Below are 24436 nucleotides of genomic sequence, written 5' to 3' on the forward strand. Positions count from 1 at the left end.
CTAACCCTAACCCTAACCCTAACCCTAACCCTAACCCTAACCCTAACCCTAACCCTAACCCTAACCCTAACCCTAACCCTAACCCTAACCCTAACCCTAACCCTAACCCTAACCCTAACCCTAACCCTAACCCTAACCCTAACCCTAACCCTAACCCTAGGGGTCGTTAGTGTAAAAACCTACAAATAGGCGGGAGAAACCTATAAAGCCACTATAAATTTAGGAAGTCGGTTATATATAGCGTCTCGCTTAGCTCCTTTGAGAGTAGGCTAATTACTAAGATCTTACTACGAATGCTATTAGCCTAGAGAAGGCGGCTATCTTTCTAACGTTTCTCTATAAAGTCGGTAATAGGGAATGAACTAGTTAAAAAGTTCTAAAACTCCTAGATAGTCCTATTAGTCCCTATAGGTATAGAGTAAATAGCAATTATCGACTTATTATAGGAAAGATATACTAAATACTTCTTAATATAAATAGTAAAGTGCTTATAGGCTACTATAACGGCTATAAGATTATAGAGGCTAAGATACTTAAGGATAAACTTCTCTAGTTCTTTGACTCTTAGAAGCTTAACTAGTATATTATTAACGTTTACTAAGCTCGTATCTTAGGCAAATCCTCTATACTTAAACGCTTAGGAGATTTATATATTAGTGAATAGCTAGAAGATGTCAAGTTATTATAGAGGCAAATTTACAATAAGGAGTAGCCTAGATAAGATAGGCTCGTTCTACTTCGAAACCCTAATCTAATATAGCTTTTATATATTCTTAGCCTAGTAAATGCGCTAAGCCTATTCTAGCTGCTTAGAAGTTGAGTTGGGAAAGATCTAAGGGAGGCGTACTTAGCTGCCTCTAGCTAGTACCTTCTTAATCTCCTTCTTCGTATCTTTGTCTTTAAACAAGCGCCAATTACTACGTTTATAATCGAAGTTCAGTACATTGATATACAGTTTAGGCTTAGTAGGAGGTTAGTATTAGGTTATATAGTAGGAGCGATATATACCTAATCTATTGGAAACAAGCTAGGTAGGCTACTATTATATACAAATTCTAGGTCGATCTCCTAGGGTTTCGTAGACATAGGCCTAGTGACTAATAACTAAGAAGGAGATATAAGCTTTTATTCTTAATAAGGTAACGTAATACTCTAAGGAAAAGTGTACCTTAGTCGATTCCTTAGCCTAGCTCTTCATTGTTGTAGTTCGTTGTATACAAAGGTTTTTTTTTTTTTTTTTTTTTTTTTTATATCGACTATTTAGCTCTTTTTTCGTTTCTACGATAAAGGTGTATCAGGTTGGGAAGGGCGATTATAGAGGATTAAGTTCCCTACCTAGAATATATTTAGGTTTAAGCTAGGAGACCAGTTCCAGTTGAATAAGGAAAAACATTGGCCTTAAATCGCAAAGTTATAGGAAAGTGGTCTAAGCAACAATCGGCTCTAGGCAACAATTGGTTGAGCTAAAGTAAGTTGGGGTTAAGGACTTAGATAGCAGTTGCCTACTAAGTATAGTATAGTCTATAGTTAATATCGAGATCTACACTAACTTCCTACTCTTTTTACCTATCTATAATTCTAAGTAATAGAGCTATAACCTATCTAGTGAGACTAGAGTTCTTAATCTATAATACCTATTAAACCTACTATAGCAGTAGGCTATGTAAATAGAGTTGGAGAACTGCTATAATGGTGGTTATAGTAAGGTGGTTACCCTAAGCCACCTACCCTGCACCTCCGGCGCAGTGGTAGTTGTCTCCCAAGGGACCTACCCTGCACTGTCTCCCAACCGACCTACCCTGCACCTCTCCCACGCGACCTACCCTGCACCTCCTACTTACCTTGTACCCACTATATTTGAATAGCTGCATCTAAACCAAACCTTTACTAAAATGAGACTGGCTTATATATATCGATAGCTTAGTCAAAGGACTATATATCTATATATATACCATTTAGGGTTAGGGTTGGTAAGGCCTTTAAATTCGGGGTTGAAGTAGGTGGGGCTACAGAGGCAGTGGGCCTAGTGATTGGTTGGAGCTAGTTCGCGAGCTCGCGAGCCGATTTTTAGGAAAACCTAGCCAAATGAGTTTTGTAGGTGTAGGAAATCCGCCCTATAGCCCGCTAGCTCGTATAGAACACTGCACCTAGGCCGGTAGGTATATAAGCGGGAGAGGAGATGCCTGCTCAGTAGTAGAATACAAAGCTGTTCAACGCAACGCAAGCCTATATTAGTCCTTTATCTAGCCCGTGCCGCACTACCACTACAGAAGGCTATAGGCCTTTAGGCCCTATAAGCCCTTCTAAGTTCTCTTGCCTAGTTCTAAGCTATAGTGCCGCAAAAGCTCTTAGAATAACCCAATCTCAATAATACCGCCTTACGCTATATATATTATAATAGCCTAAAATGGTTTAGGCGTTTTTAAGGGCGTGAGGGCTTTAAGGCACGAGACCTATAGGTTTCCTACTTTCAAAGGTAGATACCTTTATAATCAAAGGCTCTACTCCTATAATAAATCGTTTAGTTAGGAGGTATAGCGATATTATTTCAAAGGCAGCTACCTTCAAAAGCTTCTAACCAATAAGAGAGTACTATTCGTAGTTGGTCTGCTTTAGCGTTAGACGTCTTTTGCAGAGCTTTACATTGCCCTACATTGCCTTGTACTGCCCTGCCTTAACCTATAGAAAAGAGCTCCTCACGTACTAAGCACCTCCTACATTTGTACCTATAACTCTAGGTAGACAGTAAATCGCTTAATCGGGAGGTCTAGCGGTAGTGTTTCGAAGGTAGCTGCCTTTGAAACTTTCTAACCAACAAGAGAGTATTGCTTATAGTTAGTCTACCTTAGCGTTAGACGTCTTCTATAGAGCTTTACGTTGCCCTACATTGCTTTGCACTGCCCTACCTTAACCTAAGGAAAAGAGCTCAGTAGTTCTCTAGAAATGCCTAGGCATTTATAAGGGGGTAAGGGCTTAAAGGCATAAGACCTATAGGTTTCCTACTTTTAAAGGCAGATACCTTTATAATTAAAGGCTCTACTCCTACTAAACTAGTACTCTAATCGTTATTCTTATAAATCTACGACCTACTATATTTACCTAGTATATAAGTCGCTTTCTATTTATATCGCTATTGCTACTTGAACCTAACCGACTAATGCCTACTAGTAGGTTGACTTGCTATTACACGCTAAGCGGACTTGTTTTCCCTTGTCTATCACTATCCTCTACCTAACCTTTAGACCCTACCTTTCTAGCCTACCTAAGGTGCTCTATATCCTTAAGCTATTATATTTCCTTCAAGCCTAGTTACAACTTAGCGACTTACTATATTTATCTATCCTAGTTGCAATAAGTAAGTCGCTTTCTATCTATTTATATCCCTATTGTTCCTAGAACCTAATCTGCTATTGTACACTAAGCGGACTTGTTTTCCCTTGCCTATCACTGTCCTTTGCCTAACCTTTAGACCCTACCTTTCTAGCCTACCTAAGGTACTCTATATCCTTAAGCCATTACATTTCCTTTAAGCCTAGTTGCAACTTAGCGACTTACTACGTTTATCCGTCCTAGTTGCAATAGATAAGTCGCTTTCTATTTATTTATATCCCTATTGCTCCTAGAACCTAACTTGCTAATACCTACTAGGTTTAGCCTACCACCTATATACTATATACACTAGCTTTCCCTTGCCTATTCCTATCCAACTCGCTTGTTTACTTCGCCTTATTATCTATATTTCTCGGCCTTGCCTATAGACACCTACCTTCTTATCTATTTAAAGTGCTCTATATCTCTAAGATTGTAAGTCTCCTATAACCTATTACTACCTTAGATATAGGTATTAGTCTGCTATTTATTCTATTGTTCTTTAATATAACTTTACTAACTTTTATATTAAAGCTACATTGTATAGCTATCTATTGCTTTTCTATAAGACTATACACCGTCCTTATATAGCCTCTCTCTAACGCTCTTCGCTATACTATACTAATCTAGCTATCTCCTACTTATACTTGCTAATCAATTGACTTAGACACCCTCTACAAATATACAGCATTCTATCGTTATTGCTACTAATACTATAGCCAACGATATCACCTAGTCTCCTAAGTATAAGGCTCTTGTCGATTAGGTATAGCAGCCTGCCTAGTATATTGATAGCTTTAGTAAAGTAGGAACTGCTAACCAATCTCTTTAGTTCAATAGTTTGTTCCTAGGTCTAGTAGAGAGTGTACCCAACTATATAAGACCGATCCTAGTAGACAATATTATCGACTATTGTAAACGCTATTATAAAGATCAGTTTAGTATAAGCTAAGACAAGGAAAATAATAAGGAAGACGACGAATAGAGCTTAGAGAATATAACTAGTAATATAACTTATAAGAGTAAGGAAGACAATATATATACTAGCGAAGACAAAGATATAGAGGACGAAGATATTGAAGATAGAGATCCTTTAGAGGAGGATATTAACAACGACGATACTAAGAGCAAATATATTAGAGACAGAGGTACTCCTATCTCCGACTTAGCTACAACTCTATATAGCGGTCGCTATAGTATAGTATCCAACGTGCCGAATACGCCTAAGGTCGCCTAGCCTTATTACACTTATTACTCCCCTAGCGCCTTAGACTCGACTAAGGCTTCTAAGTTTAACGCTAGTACCCTCCTAAAGATTTCTATTTATATCGACGACAAGGATAATATTATAGTGCTATACTTTCGGTATATAATGTCGTCTATATATAATATACTGATCGGAAGGACGTTTATCTACTAGAAGTAGAGTAAAAAGGGACAAGAGTTCTAGCTTATATATAAAGTAGCTCTTCAGCTCTTTAAATTCTTCTTTAACAATGGTGTTAAGACAATTAGGCACTATATCAAAGCTATAATAAGCGACTATAATACTACTAATATAGGTTAGATAGTATACTAATATACTTTCAACAAGGCAACCCCAATAATTTTAAAAGGCCTTTTCGCTAATATTAGCATTCTACTTAATTAGGATCACTTAAGTGTATACCGATCAACTTAGTACTACTTGTCTCTTGTTAACATTATATAGGACTAGGTAGAGATCTAAAAGGCCCTAGCGAATAGAAATACCTAGTATATACGTAAGATCATCGAGTATCTTAGTATTAAAGATAAATACTTTACGACTAGAGTTAGCTATATTAGCTTAGCTAAAAAGGCTATCTACAATTCTACTAAGATAAGTAGGGATAACTTTTCTAATAAGCTCTAAGATACCTATATCCTAGCTACGTTTATCAATACTTTTAGGAAGGGTACAATCCTCTTTCTCCCTATTAGTAATAAAGGCTAGGTTAAGGGAGTATATATTAAACCTGACTAACCCTTCTTAATTCTTTCCTATACGCCTACTAACCATTTATCTTAGTAGACGAAGGTATATTCCTAGCCCTACTACTACCCAACAGTACCTAAGCATTATCAAAGAGGTAGATAGCAATAGCATCTTTACCTAGATCTTAGAAACCCTCTATTAGCAACTTATATATTTAGTCGAAAAGTGTAACATTGTTACTAGCTACTATACCTTATACAACTTTAAAGGTCCTCAACAGAATTAGACTCTTATAGGTATACTAGAGGCACTTCCTCTAGCTAGTTACCGTAAGACAGACCTTAGTAGACAAGTAAGCAATATTAAAGAGATAAGCGACAAGGAGGACTCCTAACCGCTATATATTGGTAGCGATAAGGCCCTCGACAGTATAGATAAGGATTGCTCTATAGAGGATACCTAGGCTAGGAGCAGGTACAGTTATAATATTAAGGTATAGGCAAGGGACATTGTAGCTTGTTTTTTACAATAGTACTTATAACATTATATTAGGAGGGAGCTATATCTCTAAGGCATAGAGCTAGGTTAACGCGCTAAGTTATCGTTATATATCTGTTGTATTATATTGTACTATACTTTCCAACCCTCTACTTATACCTATAATACTAGATAAGCAGTGGATCGCCTAGTTAGGAGATCTAGCGATAGTGTTTTAAAAGTAGCTACCTTTGAAACCTTTTAACCAATAGGAGAGTGCTACTTGTAGTTGGTCCGCCTTAGCGTTGAACGTCCTCTATAGAGCTTTACATTGCCCTATATTGCCCTATACTACCCCGCTTTGACCTATAGAAAGAGCTCTTTGCCTATTAACTAGTCCCTATATTTATACCTATAACCCTAAATAGATAGTAAATCGCTTAATTAAGAGATCTAGCGATAGTGTTTCGAAGGTAGCTACCTTCGAAACCTCTTAACTAATTAGTCCGCTTTAGCGTTGGACGTCCTCTATAGAGCCTTACTTTGCCCTATATTGCCCTACACTGCCCCGCCTTGACCTATAGAAAAGAGCTCTTTACCTACTATCTAGTCCCTATATTTGTACCTATAACTCTAGAGTCTAGATAGTCAGTGAATAGTTCAGTTGGGAGGTCTAGCGATATTATTTTAAAGGTAGCTACCTTTGAAACCTCCTAACCAATAGGAGAGTACTGCTCGTAGTTGGTCCGCCTTAGCGTTGGACGTCCTTTGTAGAGCCTCACATTGCCCTACATTGCCTTGTATTGCCCTACCTTAAACTGTAGAAAAGAGCTCTTTACCTAAGTACTAAGCACCTCCTACATTTATACCTATAACTCTAGATACCTAGATAGTAAATCGTTTAGTTGGGGGGTTTAGAGGCATTATTTCGAAGGCAGAGTTCTTAAGAAGGTCTTATAAAGAAAAGAAATTGTTGTATAACTAATTGCCTAAAAAGTTTGCCTATAGACAGGAACGAAAATAGAATAAAAGAAAGAATTAGGCTCTACTATCTATACCCACCTCGTTACACTAATCTAATTAGTCTATCTCAATCACTATAGGCATTGTAAGTCCCAATATTTATATAGGTTAGAACTACTATAGCCCGATTAGCGGAGGCGAATATAGGCAACTTACCTTAGACCTAGGGTAGCCTAGGCTAGAATACACTTATAGGCTTAGAGGTAGCCTAGTCTAGTCGACGCTAGAGATTTATAATGCCTTTTATTCGCTAGACAACCTTTAGAGTAGACTATAGCTTAGCGCTACTTGTAACATCGTCTTAGATAAACAAGATCTTAGCCCTTATAGAGCCCGTCTCGTCTAGGGGGAGCCGCTAAGTATAGAGACTACGCTTATAATCGCCCTTTATAGTCGATATAAACGAACTATTGGAGTCTAGGTATAGGGCCGTAGTATACTGCTTATAGAACTAGTAGTAGAGCAACGCCTCTAAGTCCTTAAATCTAAGCAAAGGGTTGGTAGACTGTAAGAGCTTTTATATAGCTATAGCAAAGAGAATATAGAAGGGCAGGTTCTTAGACAACTTATAGCTAAACGATATATCTTTGTCGGTCTAGATCCAATGGAAAAACTTATACCTATTAAGTAGTATAGACTTGTTGCCTTTAATGATGTTGATCCCTTGGCCTATAAACCAGTATATTAGGGCACTTAAGGACTAGACGGTGAATAGTAGAGTATCTTCTTCTCTGTCTACTACGACCTTCTAGCTCCTTTAGGGCTACTAAACTAGCTTAGTAATAGCTATCCACTAGTAGCAACGGAGGAGCGAGTAGACTACAACCTTGTAGAGAAGGCGGCACTAGCTGACGGTTAGGCCTAGAGTGTTATAGAGGCTAAGGACCTAGTCAAAGAATGCTTGGTCGTTATAGAATTGCTATATAGTTTAGCGGTTTTATAGCCCTTAGAGCTTAGGGATAGTATACCGCTATATAAAGTCTTTATATATAGTAAAAGTGTCCTAGTCTACAAGTTTAATAAGCTAAAATACAAAGCTATAGCGCTAGACTATATCCTTAAAGCCTAGGCTAAGGTACTTAGTATCGTCAATAGTGTTCTTAACTAGGTAGCGCTAGCTTAGATATATATATAAGATAAAGTGCCGAAGGGACTAGATAAATAGGTTGAACAAAGCAATACTCCCTAGCAAGACTACGCTACTAGGCTAGGCAGAGTTATAGTAGTTGCAAATAGAGTGTATAGCGAGGAGATATTTATAGAGATTGCCTTTAAGAAAGTTAACTAAGTTAGGCTAGAGTATAAAGAAAAAGGCGATAGCGTTAGCGATATCTATCTAGGTCTTAGCGACCTCGTTAAGGTTGTCAAAGTCGAAGACGTAAGCGATAAAGCGTTGCCGGAGGACCTTCTACCACTAGTTTAAAGGGCAGGGGGGCGGCTATTTAGAGGATATGCTACTATTCGCTAGTACGGCAAGGGCAGGAGTTCTATAGCTAGGGGCCTAGGACTGTGGCTAGGAGGCAGAGGGTCGCTTGTCTTAGGGGTTGGCGATAGGGGCTCGACGCTCGTTAGCCTAGAAGAGCTCTATACAGTAGTAGGCCTCGGCAACCTAGATTAGCTCTAAGAGCTAGGTACTGACCTAGAACTTAATACAATAGCTAAAGGCAAGTGCCTTCTTAATATTACTATAGACCTATATAGCACTTTGCTTAAGAGTTTAAATTACAAAGCCCCTATCAATTTAGGTGATCCTAGCCTAACCTACAACCGTCTACTATTGCCGCTTGCTTAACGGAATACTTTATAACCTTATATAGCTAAACGGGGGAACGTCCTTAGAGCTATAAAAGAGCCTCTTCGAGATAGAGTACGACTGGAAGTACCGGAGCCTATGCTTGTAGGTACCTCGCCCCTAGGGTCCAAAGGCGTATTAGAGCTTATAGGTAATCGAGATAGCGTTGTATAGGCTAAAGATAGTATACTCTATAGTAGTGCCTAACCTATAGTATACCTATATACGTTTAGCCGATACTTATATGTTAGCTAAGGCTAGCGAGACAGGGCTGCTAGGCGAGTCTAGGGGGCTAGCGCTATTGCTATACTAGCTAAGTCTAAGTGTACTTGAAGGGTTATTATCAAAGAGGAAGTAGAGGGTGTTGTTCTAGCAATAGTGGTATAGAAATAGAGTTGTAGCAACGCTATTGTTAAAGTGCTCTACTATAAACTTGGCTATAATATCGAGATACTGCTGTAGAAGCTTGCCGCCTTCGGCATCCTAAGAAACCACTAGGTTGATAAGCTCTATATACGACTTCTAGAATTCCTATAGTATACTGTTGATTAAAGAAGCGTTATAGAACTCAAGCTTTGTCCTAGCGGAGTCAAGGAGAAAGATAGGCTCGTAAAACTGCTTAAGAGTCTCTTTAAATAGGTTATAAAGAGTATAACGTATTTTACTCTAAAATATCTAGATAAGCGATTTGCTAAGAGGGAATAGGATAGGATATATATAAGCGAATATATTCCTAGTTACCTCGACACTCTTTGCTACAGAGTTCGCTATAATACTCTCCTAGGACTAGAGGGTATATTAGTCGATGTCGTTGCCTAGGTTAGATAGAGCGGGTTTTACAATAGACTAGTAGAGCGTCCTATACTGTTCGTTAGTAAGGTAGATTAAGCGGGGCCCATTGCCTTGCTAGTATATCTATAGGAAGAGGATATACAGTGGTATATCTCGCACTTTGCTAAACAAAATGTATAGGATCTCGTAGAGCTAGACGACTAGCTCCTAGAGTACGTTGGCGCCCTTAGACAGATTAGGTACGCTGATATATACCCTAAGATATATGCTTTTCTCAAAGTATCGTATACATTAGGGGCTAGGGACTAGGACAATCGTATCCTTTATATCCATTAATTTAGAGAATATAGTTAGGAAGCTATCAATATTATACTTTGTTATAGCGACCTAGCGCTACTACGGCTTATAATTATATAAACAGATCTAGTCAGTGTTAGTATATTTCGATGTAACGTTAGTTAATATAGCCTAGAGCTAGGCCCCGCTTAGGAAGCATCTATATATTACGCCCTCTAGTTGGCTATTAGAGCGGGAGTCGTTGTTAAGAGGGTTAAGTCGGCCCTTGATACTAGACCGCTTAATTAGGGATAGCGACCCTAGGTCTTTTAAGCCCCTAGGCTTAAATGACTCTTTAAGCTTATAATGCCTACTATATACAATCTTATATTAGTTATAATCGTCTTTGTGCCTAGCTACTAGGTATACGACAATGCTATAACGTAGTATATAAATAATCTAATGTATAAACTGCTCTTAGAGCGTAGTACTATAGCGAATCTAATTATAGACCTGCTATAGCGATAGAGGGGCTAGGTATATATCGTCGTTGGACTATACCGAGTCGTTAGGCTTAGACGAGGTATATAGGAGTAGGGTAAAACTGTTAGGAGGAGTATCGATCTAGGTTGCCTCGCTTAGGGCAATAGAGACGCTATCCTAGGAAGTGCCGTCTATATTGTATAGAAGCTCAATATTATCTTTGTCATTAGGCTCTAGGAGATCGTTAGCCCCCTAAGACCTATATTAGCTATTGTGCTTATATTGACGAGGGGGGTAGGTCTTATAGTCGGAGTCTATCTTAATAAGCTCGATGTCATCCTTATTATTAGGCTCTAGGAGATCGTTGGCCCTCTAAGACCTATATTAGCTATTGTACTTACGTCGACGAAGGGGGTAGGTCTTATAGTCGGAGTCTGTCTTAATAAGCTCAATATTATCCTTGTTATTAGGCTCTAGAAGATCGTTGGCCCCCTAAGACCTATATTAGCTATTATACTTATACTAACGAGGGAGGTAGGTCTTATAGTCGAAGTCCATTTTAGTAGTGTTGCTAATACAGCTATATAAGAACTAGCTATACAAGGACTAAGATAGGCTGCTATACTCGCCTATAGAGGGAGGGTTAACGCTATTATATCCGCTATTAGTACATTATATTCCTCTTATATAGAAGCTATAGGGAAGCCTAAGAGGCCTTGTAGAGAGGACAACAATCTTTATACTTACTAAGAAGACTTTATAGCCAAGGTATTATAAGATCTAAGAGTACTAAAGAAGGAGAGGCTAAAGGGTAGGCTAGTATTATATAGTTGCCTATTAGGTAGAGGCGTTAGCTAAGGAGAAGAAGGATTTAATAGAGATAGAAATATTTAATAGTATATAGATAGAGACTAGCTAGGAGTAAAAGGGGAGAGGAGTAGGAGGAAAGTCCCTACCTATATAGCTAAGCGGTATTATAGAAGACCAACTCTAGTAGCTAGCGGTTAGCTTTAGAGGGAGGAGAGCAATATAGTTCTATAGTAATAGGTATATAACGACGTTTAGCAGTAGTAGGTATATAACGATATAAGATTAGCGAGCAATAGAGACTAGAGGGCACTAATAGTAGGATAGTTAAAGCGCCATTTGCCTAGCCTAGGTAGCCTAGGCAGCCTCTTAGAGGCGACTAACGTTAGTTATAAGCTTCCTAGGAACGAGCTATAGCTACGAGACTAGAGTAGGAAGGAGGATAGAGGGCTGTTTTTTTAGTAGAATAAAAGTATAAAAAGCGAGTATCTTTCTTTTATTAGAGGCGTACTATTTAATACCTAATAACTAAATCCTTAAGGCGTCTCTAAGGACGGTTGTCTATCTTAATCTACTAACTTCGATAGCTTTTACTTTTTATAAGTAGATAGGGGGGCAATAGGGCCTTAGGATTCTAACGCTAAAGCAAACAGATAGCGGAGGGAGTGATTAGACAATAAGAAAATATAAAAGCATTGCATTATAGTAAACCTAGAAGTTTATATCCTACTCTTCGCCTACCTCGTTAGGCATTATAAATCTCAATGTTCTTATTATCGATATACTTATAAACCCTGATTAAATAGGCGAAGAAATCTTAGAAAAAGGGGTAAGACTAAGACTATAGACCCTGGTATATTGGCAATATCCACTAGACAAGCGCTAGTAATATTCTAGGCTAGCGAGCTAGCTAATCTATATCTAATTCTTCTAAGAATCTCTAGAACTTTTAAAGCAAATATTGAAGCTAATAATCCTAAATAGGGCTAGCGAAAGGGAACAATAGCGCTACTACGAGACTTAATAGGAAGGATATAACGTATTTAAAAATGCTGCTATTATAGGACTTGATAGCTAGGATATAATGCATTTAGTAGGAGAAGTCTAAGATAGGATAAAAGGACATTGTATAATAAAGTTTATAAGCTATATAATAAGGTTGCTAAGTGTTATTAATAAAACGTATTCCAGAGTTATCAACGGCCTTTATATAACTAGCTACCTTATAACAATTCCTAATCTTCTAGGTTTATAAATTCTTAATTAGTAGATAGGTCTAGGTCGGTTCTTTTTAAAGGTAGCTACCTTCGAAAGTGTCGAATCGAGATACAAGTAGATAGGTTCTTTTCGAAAGTAGCTACCTTCGAAAGTGTCGAATCGAGATATAAGTGGGTAGGTTCTTTTCGAAGGCAGATGCCTTCGAAAGCGTTAAATCGAGATATATAGAGGTAAGTTCTTTTCGAAGGTAGCTACCTTCGAAAGTGTCGAATTGAGATATAAGTAGGTAGGTTCCTTTCGAAGGTAGTTGTCTTTAAAAGTGTCAAATCGAGACACAAGTAGGTAGGGTCTTTTCGAAAGTAGATGCCTTTAAAAGTGTTAAATCAAGACGAGTATAGGTAGGTTGTTTTCGAAAGTAGCTGCCTTTGAAAGTATTAAATCGAGATATAAGTAGGTAAGGTCTTTTTAAAGGCAGCTACCTTCGAAAGTGTTAAATCGAGATATATATAGGTTAGATCCTGAGAATTCCAACCTGTTTATAAGACATATATGGGTTGGATTCTAAGAATTCCGACCTACTTGTAAGACATATATAGGTCGGATCCTAAGAATTCCAACCTACTTGTGAGATATATACAGGTCGGAACCTAAATATTCCAACCTGCTTATAAGACATATATAGGTTGGAACCTAAAAATTCTAACCTACTTATAAGATATATATAGGTCAGAACCTAAAAATTCTAACCTGCTTATAAGATATATATAGGTCGGAACCTAAATATTCCAACTTATTTATAAGATATATATAGGTCGGAACCTAAAAATTCTAACCCGCTTGTAAGATATATATAGGTCAGAACCTAAAAATTCTAACCCGCTTATAAGACATATATAGGTCGGAACCTAAATATTCTAACCTACTTGTAAGATATATATAGGTTGGAACCTAAAAATTCTAACCTGCTTATAAGATATATATAGGTTAGAACCTAAAAATTCTAACCTGCTTGTAAGATATATATAGGTCAGAACCTAAAAATTCTAACCTACTTGTAAGATATATATAGGTTAGATCCTAAAAATTCCGACCTGCTTGTAAGATATAGATAGGTTAGATCCTAAGAATTCTGACCTACTTGTAAGATATATATAGGTTAGATCCTAAAAATTCCGACCTACTTGTAAAACGGTAGGTTCTTTTTAAAGGCAGATGCCTTCGAAAGTATCAAATTGAGATATATATAGGTAGGTTTTTTTCGAAGGTAGCTACCTTCGAAAGTGTCAAATCGAGATATAAGTAAATAGGTTCTTTTCGAAGATAGCTGCCTTTAAAACTATTAAATCGGTTCCTAAGAAACTAAATTCCGACCTACTTGTAAGATATATATAGGTTGGATCCTAAGAATTCCAACCTATTTGTAAGACATATACAAGTCAGATCGTAAAAATTCTAACCTGCTTATAAGATACGTACAGGTTAGATCCTAAAAATTCTGACCCGCTTGTAAAACACGTGTAGGTCAGATTCTAAAAATTCTGACCTACTTGTAAGACACGTACGGGTCACCTGCCCAACTTCCGAACAAACGCCTATTCCTAACCCTAAGCAGGCACTAGGAGTAGGCCCGCCTTGCGTCTAAAATAACATCGGTCTAAGCCTCTTGTATATGAGCCCCTAAAAACTCTATACGCGATGGCCGCAACCTGTATTTCTCCTTTTCTCTCTTTAAGGTAGTTGAATAGAACATTGTACGCTTATCTATAGACGCTATAAGTCTAGTATATTATATATAATTGGCTTCTTAGGGGAGCTTTGACTACTTAATATAAGGATTATAGTTAGATAGGTACCTTATACAATATGTAAAACGGCCAACTAACAGGGCTTGCGAAGTGCAGCAAACCGCAAGGCCGGGTTATCAGGTTGCATCTCGACTTCCCTGCGAAGGGAGGCACTCGTGTACACTGCCCCTCGAAAATCCGAAGTGGAGCACTATAGACCAGTACAGAATGCTTGGCGTGTGTTCTGTAATCCCTCCCTGTATATAGCACTCTTGACTGCCTGCATAGCCTGGAGTGGTGGGGGCTGGTGAGGAGAATCCGACTCTAATCCAAACCTAGGAGCCTGAGTCTCCGTTCTTTGGAGGCCTCCCGCCAAATCCTTGAGCCATTAGCAAACAAATCCCTCAGTGTCGTGCTGTACACAGTAGAAACAGGTTCTTGCTAACAAAAATGCCTCCCCAGTGTAGTGCGCTCCTGCAGTGGACCCAAGGTGGCAGCCCTGACCGTCGAGCGACGACCCCGGAGGTGCACAGACAGGTTGACCTCTGAACCCACGAAAGGTGATTTCTAGACAACATCCTGGTGTCATTTTCAAGCTAGTTCCTTTGCGGCGTCGGTGCCAGTTTCTCCTTCCCCGAGGAGATCGCAGTTCTTGAACTGTCTCGCCGGAACTTTTCGCTGGAAGAGAATATCTAGCTCCTCAAATGTCCTCCCACGGCTCTCCGGGAGACGGAAGTGGCACCACACGAGGCAGATGAAACTAATGCCGCCAAACAGGAAGCCAGCCTTGCCGCCCCAATTCGCCTCATCCGCGTTGAGCATGTACGGCATCGCCACCGTAGTTACGATGGTCGCGGCAGCCTGCACCGCCGTGGCGATCGCAATGGTCTTGGTGCGCAGACGCGTGGCGGAGATCTCGGAGATGATGACGAAGCAGATAGGACCGACCGTCATTTGGTAGGCGAATGTCCATATGTCCATCAATGTGGCCATAGCCCAAACCGCAGCTCGGTTGTCAGTCGGGATACTGAGGAAGCCAATGATAAAGAGCAGTAGCGTCATGAACAACATCCCGGCGTTATAGATGGTCCGCCGGCCGAAGCCAAACTGCGCAAGTTTCGTTAGAACTTGATTGGCGGCTTCGAGGTGTCAAAGGGGCGTACGTAGTTGATGAGCGGCCAGGCCGTCACCGTGCCAACGAAACCGAGGGCTGTGTTGCCAACGCCCACTTCCAGTTTCTACCAGTCAGCGTGACAAAGCATGCAGGAGGCGGTCTTTGGCGACGGGCGTCCCCAGCACTCACTATTGAAAGCATCCGAAGGGTTCAAACCGGCCTGCTCAAAGAAATAGTTTGCATATCCGATAAGAGGATTGCCACCGATGACCTGGATGAGGTAGACCATGACAGAGATTTCGGTGCGCACCAGGTGGACACCCTTGAAGCAGTCCCAGTACGAGCTCGTGACCTCGAGTTCCTGCTCCAGGAGGTCGGTCTGCTCAATTCCTAGCAAGACCTGGTCGATGTCCGGGGGGTTCGTGGAGGACGAGAGCTTCACGATAGCCTGACGCGCATCCGCCTTTCGGCCCTGCCGGACAAGCCAATACGGACTTTCCGGAGCAAATGGTAGGAGAGCGAGCAAAATGACTGGCCAGAGCCATTGCAGTGCCTGTCTCGGCCGGGGCCATCAGTGTTCTTCGCGGTCTTCCTCTTGGGAGCTGAGACACTTACGAACGGTGCTTTATAAGCCCACGAGTCCAGTCGGCTCTCCAGCCCCGCTGCCACGCCCTGAGCAACGAATTGGCCGATCACAAATGCCAGATTGACCGATGTGGTTAGAAAACCGCGCAAGGCGAGGGGGCAGATCTCCGATGAGTACGTCGGCGCGATGACGACGTAAAATCCGTAAGCCAGGCCGCCAAGAATCTCGCCGGCACACAGCATCCCGATGCTTGTCGCAAAGAACTGCACAAACACGAAGCCAATGCTCCATATGCAACATGCGGCGAGTGTCCAGCGGCGACCGAACCGCTCGAGTGGGTAGCCGCTAGCCAGGGCACCTAGAACTTGCCCGATGGGGTTGCCCATGCCAAGGGCTGTTTGCCACGGCGCGCTGACCTCGAAATCAAAGCTACCGACGCTCGTGCGCACGAGGTTGCCATACTTTTGCTGGAATGCCGGCAGAGCGTAGAAGCTGGTGATGATCTGCGCGTCATAGCCAGCCATAACCACAGCTAGACAGAAAAAGAGACTCCAGAAGGTCGCGCTAGGGTACTGCTTCAAGGCTGCAAGGAATCCGAGTTGATGTTCAGCCTCTGTGATGGCGCGCGTCGCTTCGATCTCGAGCACGTTGTCTCTCTTTGCGCCATGGAGCTTGAGTGGTGGTCCGTCGTCCCTGCCGCCGCGGTCATCATGCTCGGCATCGGCCTGATCTTTCTGGCCTCTCGTCGACGCCATGGTCTCGATCCCTGAGTGGCGATGGTGATTATCCTTTCATGTGCCGCGGATCCCAGTGTTACTCCTGCAGTTGGCGCAAAAGTCGGCGAATTCGATCTCAGATGCTTTGGCACCTAGCGAGGAAATGCATCGGAGTCTCAATGTCAGCTAGCCTGCGGTCCACAGCACAGGACAACGGAACTTATAAGTGGGGTTTATACCGAGCACATCCTTCGTCGACATGTGCCGGTGTAGCTCGCCGGGTTATGGGCAACCGTTCTCTTAAACGTGCCGCTGTTACCAACGTCTGACAGATAATGGGCGGAATGCAACACGACACTCAGACCTTTGCTGTTCATTAGCCGAGAGTGGGCAAGTGCTTGTCCAAGATTGGCAGGTGAGTTCGTAACTCACTCAAAGAATATGTAGCTTGCATGATAAGCTATGCTCCTCATTTTGCTGTCACTGACACGTTACATTGCGGGGAACCTTGTCAACCTGAGTTTAACCGGGATAGGCATTTTGATATTATCTCTCCTTCGACTTCCACAATACAAGACGACATTGACCAGCTACTTTCTCAGAGGGCTTAAGAACTCCAAATTTCTCCCTGCCTAATTAGGTGGCGCACACCTAAACGTCGGCGGTAAGTCCTCTTGTAACCCGCTGATTTGACCCTTATTTCGTTCTTCCACCCCTCTTCTTAATCCTCTCGGCGGAGGTCAAGATGTTATTGCTCTCTGCTTGAGACCTCCTGCTCCCTCCACTCCATCCCTTCTCTCCTTCTCTGGTGAAAAAGGGAGCCCTGTGAAGTTATAAACCACCGTGCGGCCCATCCCACATTGATTCCGCATATGTTATTGGAACTTCGAGCCAAGCTGAAGGACGGCAGCACTTCCGTTGACGACATTCTCTGTTGTCAGTGTCTTACCCTACGTGGCCGTGCCCCAGGTCCTGACCATATCAATTTGTGTATCTGTACCTCTTTCAAGCTTTCCACTTCCCACATTATTATCTCAGAAGCTGGTCGGCGTCAACATCCACGCCTCAAATCTAGAATTGCATGGCCGAGCGAGATAACAGCCGCATATCTCTCCCGTTGTCCTTTGACCCCCTTCCGGCCGTTTCCGGAAACTGTATTCCCGAGCCTTGCGCTGTGGCACGCCACCAACGAGCTCTGCAATGTGACAATCAGGTCGAAGCATCATGGACATCCATTGGAGTCGGAATCCCAAATGAGTGTGAAACAAATCGGCGGTCTGACCCATGTGCTCGACGGATGGAAGCGCATGGCCATGACTGCCGCAGAGGCTTTCAGAAAGACGGAAACCTATGTGTCAATTGAGCAGCCTGATAGCGTCGTTGTCAGCATTCGGCATCCTCTCATCAACTCGGGCTACAACTTGGTCAGCCGCATCATTGACCACAGAGCGCCATTTTAGAGGTCGGACGAGCAGGGCTGGTTATCGGGCGCCGAGCCCTTTCTCAACCTCATTCAGCACGCTCTCTGTCCGTAGCTACATGGCACCATGTTCCCTCCCGTGAGTTTTAGTCGCGATGTCCTGCCTTGACACTCGTTTGGCGGCCCCCTGGTTGTTTATGCTCTAGTCTCTGGTCTTGACATGATCAAAACGCACCTGGCCGCCAGTCGCGCGCTTGAGCTGCCAAACAACTCGATTCTCGATTCTCACCAATGCCACCTCCCGGTTCGGGGCTGGCGACTTGGGCAACTCCGCTCAGTTACTGGAACTCGAATGGATGCGACGCGACATCCGGGCGGTCCGCCCTGATGATCTTGACATCTGGGAACCCCGAGGAGTTCCCTGCCCGTCGCCGAACGGAGAACGAGACACGCATTTCCGGCCCGAAAGATCTACTTCAGATCTCGGGGATGACAGAGCACTGTCGCGACCTGTTCAACCTCGTCAATGCGAGCGGAAGAGTTCGGGTTCGGGATGTGGTGCTCTGAGGAACACGCGGGGCAGGACCATGCAGGTGTTCCTTGCGAGCGCCATCACCGATGGAATCGACCACTTCGTTGGCTACACTAGTAAAGCGGAGAATGGATTCTTTCAGGTAGAGCCCGAACCCGGCAGATTGCAGCGAGCTAATGAGATTGCGCCGAGGGCGATCATCCCGCGGCGCGCGCTTGAAACCGCATGGGATGCAATTTGCAAGCTTGAACCTGCTCCACGACCATCGACTTGACGAGAGATCCAGAGCGAGGTGCACGTGCAGCATCAGCAACAATGATCGCTACGTCGAACAACGTTATGCTAATTTACCAACTGGCGGCATTTCCAAAGCCCAAGTCGTATGTGACGCGTTCCCCGTGGTGAAAGACAATTGGACCATGTTGGACCACGTCATGACGTGTTTCACTGGTCAAAAAGGCCGGAACCTCGGTAGCTCCGCTTTCCGAACAGCACGCCAAGACGGGCTTTGTGTTGTGTTACCCAACAACGCTGTGTCCAGCCGGACTTGAGCTCTAGTACGGCGCTCCAAACGCATCACTGTCCATTAACCCAAACCCGTTTGCAACTGACCGCCAGCCGAACAATCGCCATAGCAACCAGCTTACCCCGCTGCAACCCGATTTTAAGAATCGCCCCTCGCTCTATATAATCGCCCCTCCCTCTATGCAATTAAAGATATTTGAGCTACCTTATACCTTGCAATACCTCTAGGAGCTATAGGCAGGGCGTATATAAGCCACAGGCAGGGTGCACAAGTGTAGCTGCCGCAGGTAGGGTGCACAACTGTAGCTGCTACAGGCAAGATGCACAACTGTAGCTGCCGTAGGCAGGATGCACAACTGTGGCTGCCGTAGGCAGGGTATGCAACTGTGGGTGCCACGGTACGTAACTGTGGGTGCCGCAGGGTGCGCAACTGCCCTGTGGGTGCCGTAGGGTACGCAACTGTGGGTGCCGCAGAGTACCTCAGGTACACAACTGTGGGTGCCACGGTACGTAACTATGGGTGCCGCAGGGTGCGCAACTGCCCTGTGGGTGCCGTAGGGTACGTAACTGTAGGTGCCGCAGGGTACGTAACTGTGGGTGCCGTAGTGGTACGTAACTGTAGGTGCTGCAAGGTACGTACAAGCCATAGGTAGGTAAGCGGGAGCGATAGGCAGGGTAGGCAATGTTTTATTGCATATAGCGAAGAGCGATTTTGAAAGTGGGCCAGGTTTGTTTGTTTAGTTGGAGTTAGTTGCAAACGAGTGTCACGTTTATAGACAGTGATGCGTTTGGAGCGCCGTACTCTAGGGTCAATTAATTAGCGACTGGACAGTGACGAACAGGCGCACCTAACGATTCATTCCTTCAGCAACACCCAAGCCGCTTCTGGAACCCCCAGTCAGAATGGGTCCATCGCGGATACTGGACGAGCCAGGGCTTGCAGGGGACGACTACTACGACCTCGGGGATTTCCACATGCCCGTCACCGCGAGCAACGAGGCGCAGACGTGGTTCAATCGCGGGCTGGTGTGGACCTTCGGTTTCAACCACGAGGAAGCCGTCAGCTGCTTCCAGCGCGCGGTGGCTGCGGACCCAGAATGTGCCATGGCATACTGGGGCATCGCCTACGCGCTTGGTCCCAACTACAACAAGCCCTGGGGAGTCTTCGACCCGCTCGAGCTTGCCCGAAATGTTCTTCAGGCCAGAGTTGCGATGGTGAAGGCTCTTTCCAAAGCCCATGCTGCGTCAGCAGTGGAGCGCGCACTCATCGACGCCCTCCAGCATCGCTATCCGCAGGAGCACCTCACTCCATCGCAGGGGTACGCCGCGAATCACACATTCGCCGGTGCCATGGAACAGGTCTATCGACGGCATCCGGCCGACCCAAATGTTACTGCCGTATACGTCGATGCGCTGATGAACCTTACTCCGTGGCAGCTCTGGGATATCCGATCGGGGAAGCCGGCCGAGAAGGCGCGAACTCTGGATGCCAAAGCAGCTCTGGAACGCGCCTTGTCTGAGCACCCGCACCATCCGGGCCTGTTGCACCTTTACATTCACTTGATGGAGATGTCTCGCAACCCGGAACAAGCGCTGCAGGCTGCCGACAGACTGCGCGGGCTGGTCCCGGACGCCGGGCATCTCAATCACATGCCCACACACATCGACGTGCTGTGCGGGGACTACAGGCAAGCGGTCGCATCCAACGCAGCAGCCATCAAGGCCGACACCAAGTTTGTTAGCCGCGATGGTGCCATCAACTTCTACAGCCTGTACCGCTGCCACGACTACCACTTTCGCATTTACGCCGCCATGTTTGCGGGGCAGTCGGCAGTGGCGCTCGAGACGGCGACCCAGCTCGAGCAGACGCTGCCAGAAGCCCTGCTTCGCATCCAGTCTCCTCCGATGGCCGATTGGCTTGAGGGCTTTCTGTCCATGCGAGTGCACGTCTTGGTGCGCTTTGGCCGATGGCAAGACATCACACAACTCGAGCTCCCTGCTGACCGCGAACTCTACTGCGTAACGACGGCCATGATTCACTACGCCAAAGCCGTGGCGCTCGCCAATATGTCGCGGATACAAGATGCCGACAATGCCCGCCAGCTCTTCCAAGAGGCCGCCAAGAATGTGCCGCCCTCCCGCACAGTCTTCAACAATACGTGTCGGGACATCCTCGCGATCGCCGCGGCCATGCTAGACGGGGAGATCGAGTACCGTCGCGGCGACACGGAACTGGGTTTCCAGCACCTCCGCCGAGCCATCAAACTCGACGACTCGCTGCCTTATGATGAGCCATGGGGATGGATGCAGCCCACGCGCCATGCCTACGGAGCCCTCCTTCTTGAACAGGGTCGCGTCGAGGAGGCGTTAGACATCTACACTGCTGACCTTGGCTTTGACGATACGCTACCCAGGGCGCAGCAACACCGGAACAATGTATGGGCCCTTCACGGCCTTCACGAGTGTTTGACACGGTTGGGCCGCCAAAACGAGGCCCGGATGATCCGACCACAGCTGGATCTTGCGCTGGCGGCAGCCGATGTGCCTATCATGTCATCCTGTTTTTGTCGGAGCAATCGTCGGGGATAATCCAACATCGCATGCATGTCGGGAATCTATTTTGTCTCACGCACGGGATGTACGATGAGGTTTTCATGATGGTCCGCTAAGCTACCTAGCCTTGACTTGTGTGAGCAAGCCGGGCACTGGTCATCGAACGTTCGTCTTGTGAATGCCCAGTTCCTCATCACCCGATGTATCGCCATCATCAGCATCTTCTCCCCCCGGCGCCCCGTCGGCGCTTTCAAGGTCCTTCCCACGAATCGCCAAGGATGCCACCCATCCGGCCAGGGTGATGCCGGCAAACAGTCCCCAGGCAAGTGCCTCACCCTTGGGCCTCAATGGTGTCGACAAGGTGAACAGGCCGCCGGACAGAAACGGGCCTACACTCCGGCCGGCAGCCGAGAGCGTTTGGGCAACGCCATTCAGTGTCCCCAGGGTCTCGTGGGAAGGGGCGGAGTTGGTAATCTAAAAGAAAAAGCCTGTTAGCAACATGGTTGTGCGCAAGCCGACCAACAACGAAGTCTATCGGAACTCACCAGAAGCATAACACTACTCAGACCGCCAACAGCGCATATGTTTTTGAGCACAAGAATACCGCCCAGCTCACTGTACAGCCAAGCCTTGCTGGTCCCCAACCCAAGGTAGGGTCGACCGTCCAGGTAGCCAATCCACGGCATAAGGGCCATGCTGACGGCCATCCCGAGAAGTGAGTACTGGTAGGTACCGAGGTTCCCCATGTGTGCCTTAGCGCTCTGGAAAATGAAAAGTTGAAACAGGATGGTGACCAAACCGGCAAGAGAAAGACTGACCCCGATGGTGCCAGGGTCGAGGTCACGGCCTGCGGGAGGCGGCGAGGATGCGAAGATGGGATACAACGAGTTGAAGGAGATGTTGGCGAGCTGGAACACAAGGTAAGTGCCGAGGATAGCAAGTGTGTTGCGGTTATTCAATTCGCGGAACGCCGACTTCGGTTCCTCCTCATCCTTCTTGCTGTACTCGTCCTCATCCTCCTCCTCAACCGTGCCTCGCGGTCCCAGGAGATCCCGCTGCCCACCTTCGGACGCATCCGAGAGCCCGGGTTCGTCGCTCCAGTCGTCATCCGACATGTCCGGACTGTTTTGTTGGCCCGCTGACGGCGACCTCCCTTTCCCTCGTGGACCCGGGCGAAGTTCGCGCCAGCGCGCCGAGCACCAGCTACGGACCAACTTGGCCCAGCCCGAGCCCGTGCTCGCCGCTGCACCGTCGAGATGGTCAAGAGTCTCTTCAAACCAGACAGCCAGCACGACGACACTGGAGAGCAAAAGTGCGGCGGCGAGCATGTTGGGAGCCAAGAACGGATACCTCGCGCCGTCGCCCGCGATGCCGACCAGCAACCCGCCCAGGGCCGGCCCTGTGATGCTGCCGAGGCTGTAAACAGCAGGCAACCAGGTGAAGGCACTGCTCTGATTCGTGCGGTCTGTCACCTCGCCCAGACAGGTCGGCACGACGGCGGCATTGCCGTTCAGCAGACCCATAGCAACGTGCACCACGAGCAGCTGCGCGTAGGTGGTGCAGAAGCCGAAGCACATGAAGCACAACATCAGCAGCGATGTGCCCAGCAGTATAACCGGCTTGCGGCCCACGCGATCGGACACATACCCCCACAGGAGGTTCGTGGCCAGCTGCGCGAGAGCAAATGCCGAAGCCAGCAGGCCCACGTACAGGCCTTCCTGGCCGTCGGGGATCTCGTCGAAGGAGGCCACCATGGCGGGCAGGTACGGCCCGATCGAGTTGAGCGCCGTCTGTTCGGCCAGAGACAGCAGAGCCAGAAGGCCCAGCTGCGCCCACGGCAGCGGGGTTGCTTCTGCGCTAGCTCTGTCTTCGTCGGCCGCGGCTATCAGGCTTTTCCGTCGTCGTCGTCTCCGCCCCGCATGTACGCCGATCGACCGCGCGTCACGCGACCCGTCCGCGAGGTTGCCTTGGTCATCCTCAACCTCCGAAGCGTCTTCGGCCGGGCGGAAAAGTCGGCTGTACCATGCGCCCGGTTCTCGGCCGGACCGCCGGCGCTTGGGGGGGCCGGCGGGGGGCGGGGTGGGGAAGGTGTGGTATTTCGCGGTCGATTGTCGGCGGAGGGGGCGGAGGGGGCGGCGGGGGTCTGTGGCGGCATCTCTTCGACTGCGGCTGCTGCTTCCTATGGTCTCGCCGTACGAGGGCGACGGGAGGGGAAATGGCTCACCGGCGTGGAAGGACCCGGAAGCACGAGAGCGGCGGGGTCGGGGCGGCCTGGCGCCAGTTATCTCGGACGGCTTCGTCATTGCGGCGCTCGCTCGGGCTGTTGCCGTGCACCTCGGAGGAAACTCGACGGGCAATTTCGACGACAGCGGGCGAGCAGCGCACAATGCAAGGTTGAGGTTATTGCATGGTCCGATGCATCTGCGAGTCGGGATCGGGTCAATGGGTCGTTTTACACCGTTCGCAAGTTGGGTGTGGTAGGGGGAGCGATTTGTGCCTAGGTTGCCCCTCACGCAATGCGACCTAACTTATGGAGGGGTCATCATTTCGAGGCGGTAACCATTGTACAGAACGTTAGCGGCCGCCGCCCTCCTGATGTCATTGGCACCCGACATACAGGACCCACAGCCCGTTCGCCGGAGAGCGACCTCCAGCCGTCAGATTTCTTTCGTGATCATGATCCTGCTAGTTTCATGAATCCGATAAGATGCACCTCCATTACGATAAACGGACGTTTTTGTCCACGGCCCAACGCAGGAGAGGTCGCCCTCTTCCATTCCAAAACATGTAGCGGAGCAATTATGCGCCGAACCCGCAAAGGACGCCTGTTGCCTAGGCCTCCCGTCTGACGCGTTCAAGTGTGCAAGCAGGTGGAAGTGGAGGGCTTCGCCATTGCCAACGATTTTGGGCCCTTGGGGCCTGACGATCCGTCACCTAGGGGGTAGGTTGCAGGCGAACGCCCCCCCCCCAATGTCTCAACGGGCCTATCCTTGGAATTCCAATACCTGGCCC

General features: G+C 46.2%; 3 protein-coding genes across 3 annotated transcripts; 1 reads left to right on the top strand and 2 right to left on the bottom strand.

Annotated features, from left to right (window-relative positions):
* Nucleotides 1-14569: 14569 nt before the first annotated feature.
* On the bottom strand, nt 14570-16433 carry THITE_2044791 (uncharacterized protein; the record flags this gene model as incomplete). Its single annotated transcript, XM_003651114.1, has 4 exons — nt 14570-15085; nt 15142-15206; nt 15282-15645; nt 15708-16433. 4 exons carry the CDS (start codon nt 16431-16433, stop codon nt 14570-14572), a joined length of 1671 nt encoding a protein of 556 aa, XP_003651162.1.
* A 3300-nt stretch (nt 16434-19733) lies between these two features.
* Nucleotides 19734-21520, top strand: THITE_2111162 (uncharacterized protein). Its single transcript, XM_003651115.1, has one exon. The coding sequence runs from the start codon at nt 19775-19777 to the stop codon at nt 21458-21460; it is 1686 nt and encodes a 561-aa protein (XP_003651163.1). The 5' UTR covers nt 19734-19774; the 3' UTR covers nt 21461-21520.
* Nucleotides 21452-24039, bottom strand: THITE_2153730 (uncharacterized protein; the record flags this gene model as incomplete). The annotated part of the gene is made up of 4 exons (XM_003651116.1): nt 21452-21898; nt 21970-23695; nt 23881-23921; nt 23998-24039. The coding sequence occupies 4 exons, from the start codon at nt 24037-24039 to the stop codon at nt 21581-21583; spliced, it is 2127 nt and encodes a 708-aa protein (XP_003651164.1). The 3' UTR covers nt 21452-21580.
* Nucleotides 24040-24436: the final 397 nt, after the last annotated feature.

This window comes from Thermothielavioides terrestris, chromosome 2, assembly GCF_000226115.1.
Source record: "Thermothielavioides terrestris NRRL 8126 chromosome 2, complete sequence".
Taxonomy (NCBI): Eukaryota; Fungi; Ascomycota; class Sordariomycetes; order Sordariales; family Chaetomiaceae; genus Thermothielavioides; species Thermothielavioides terrestris.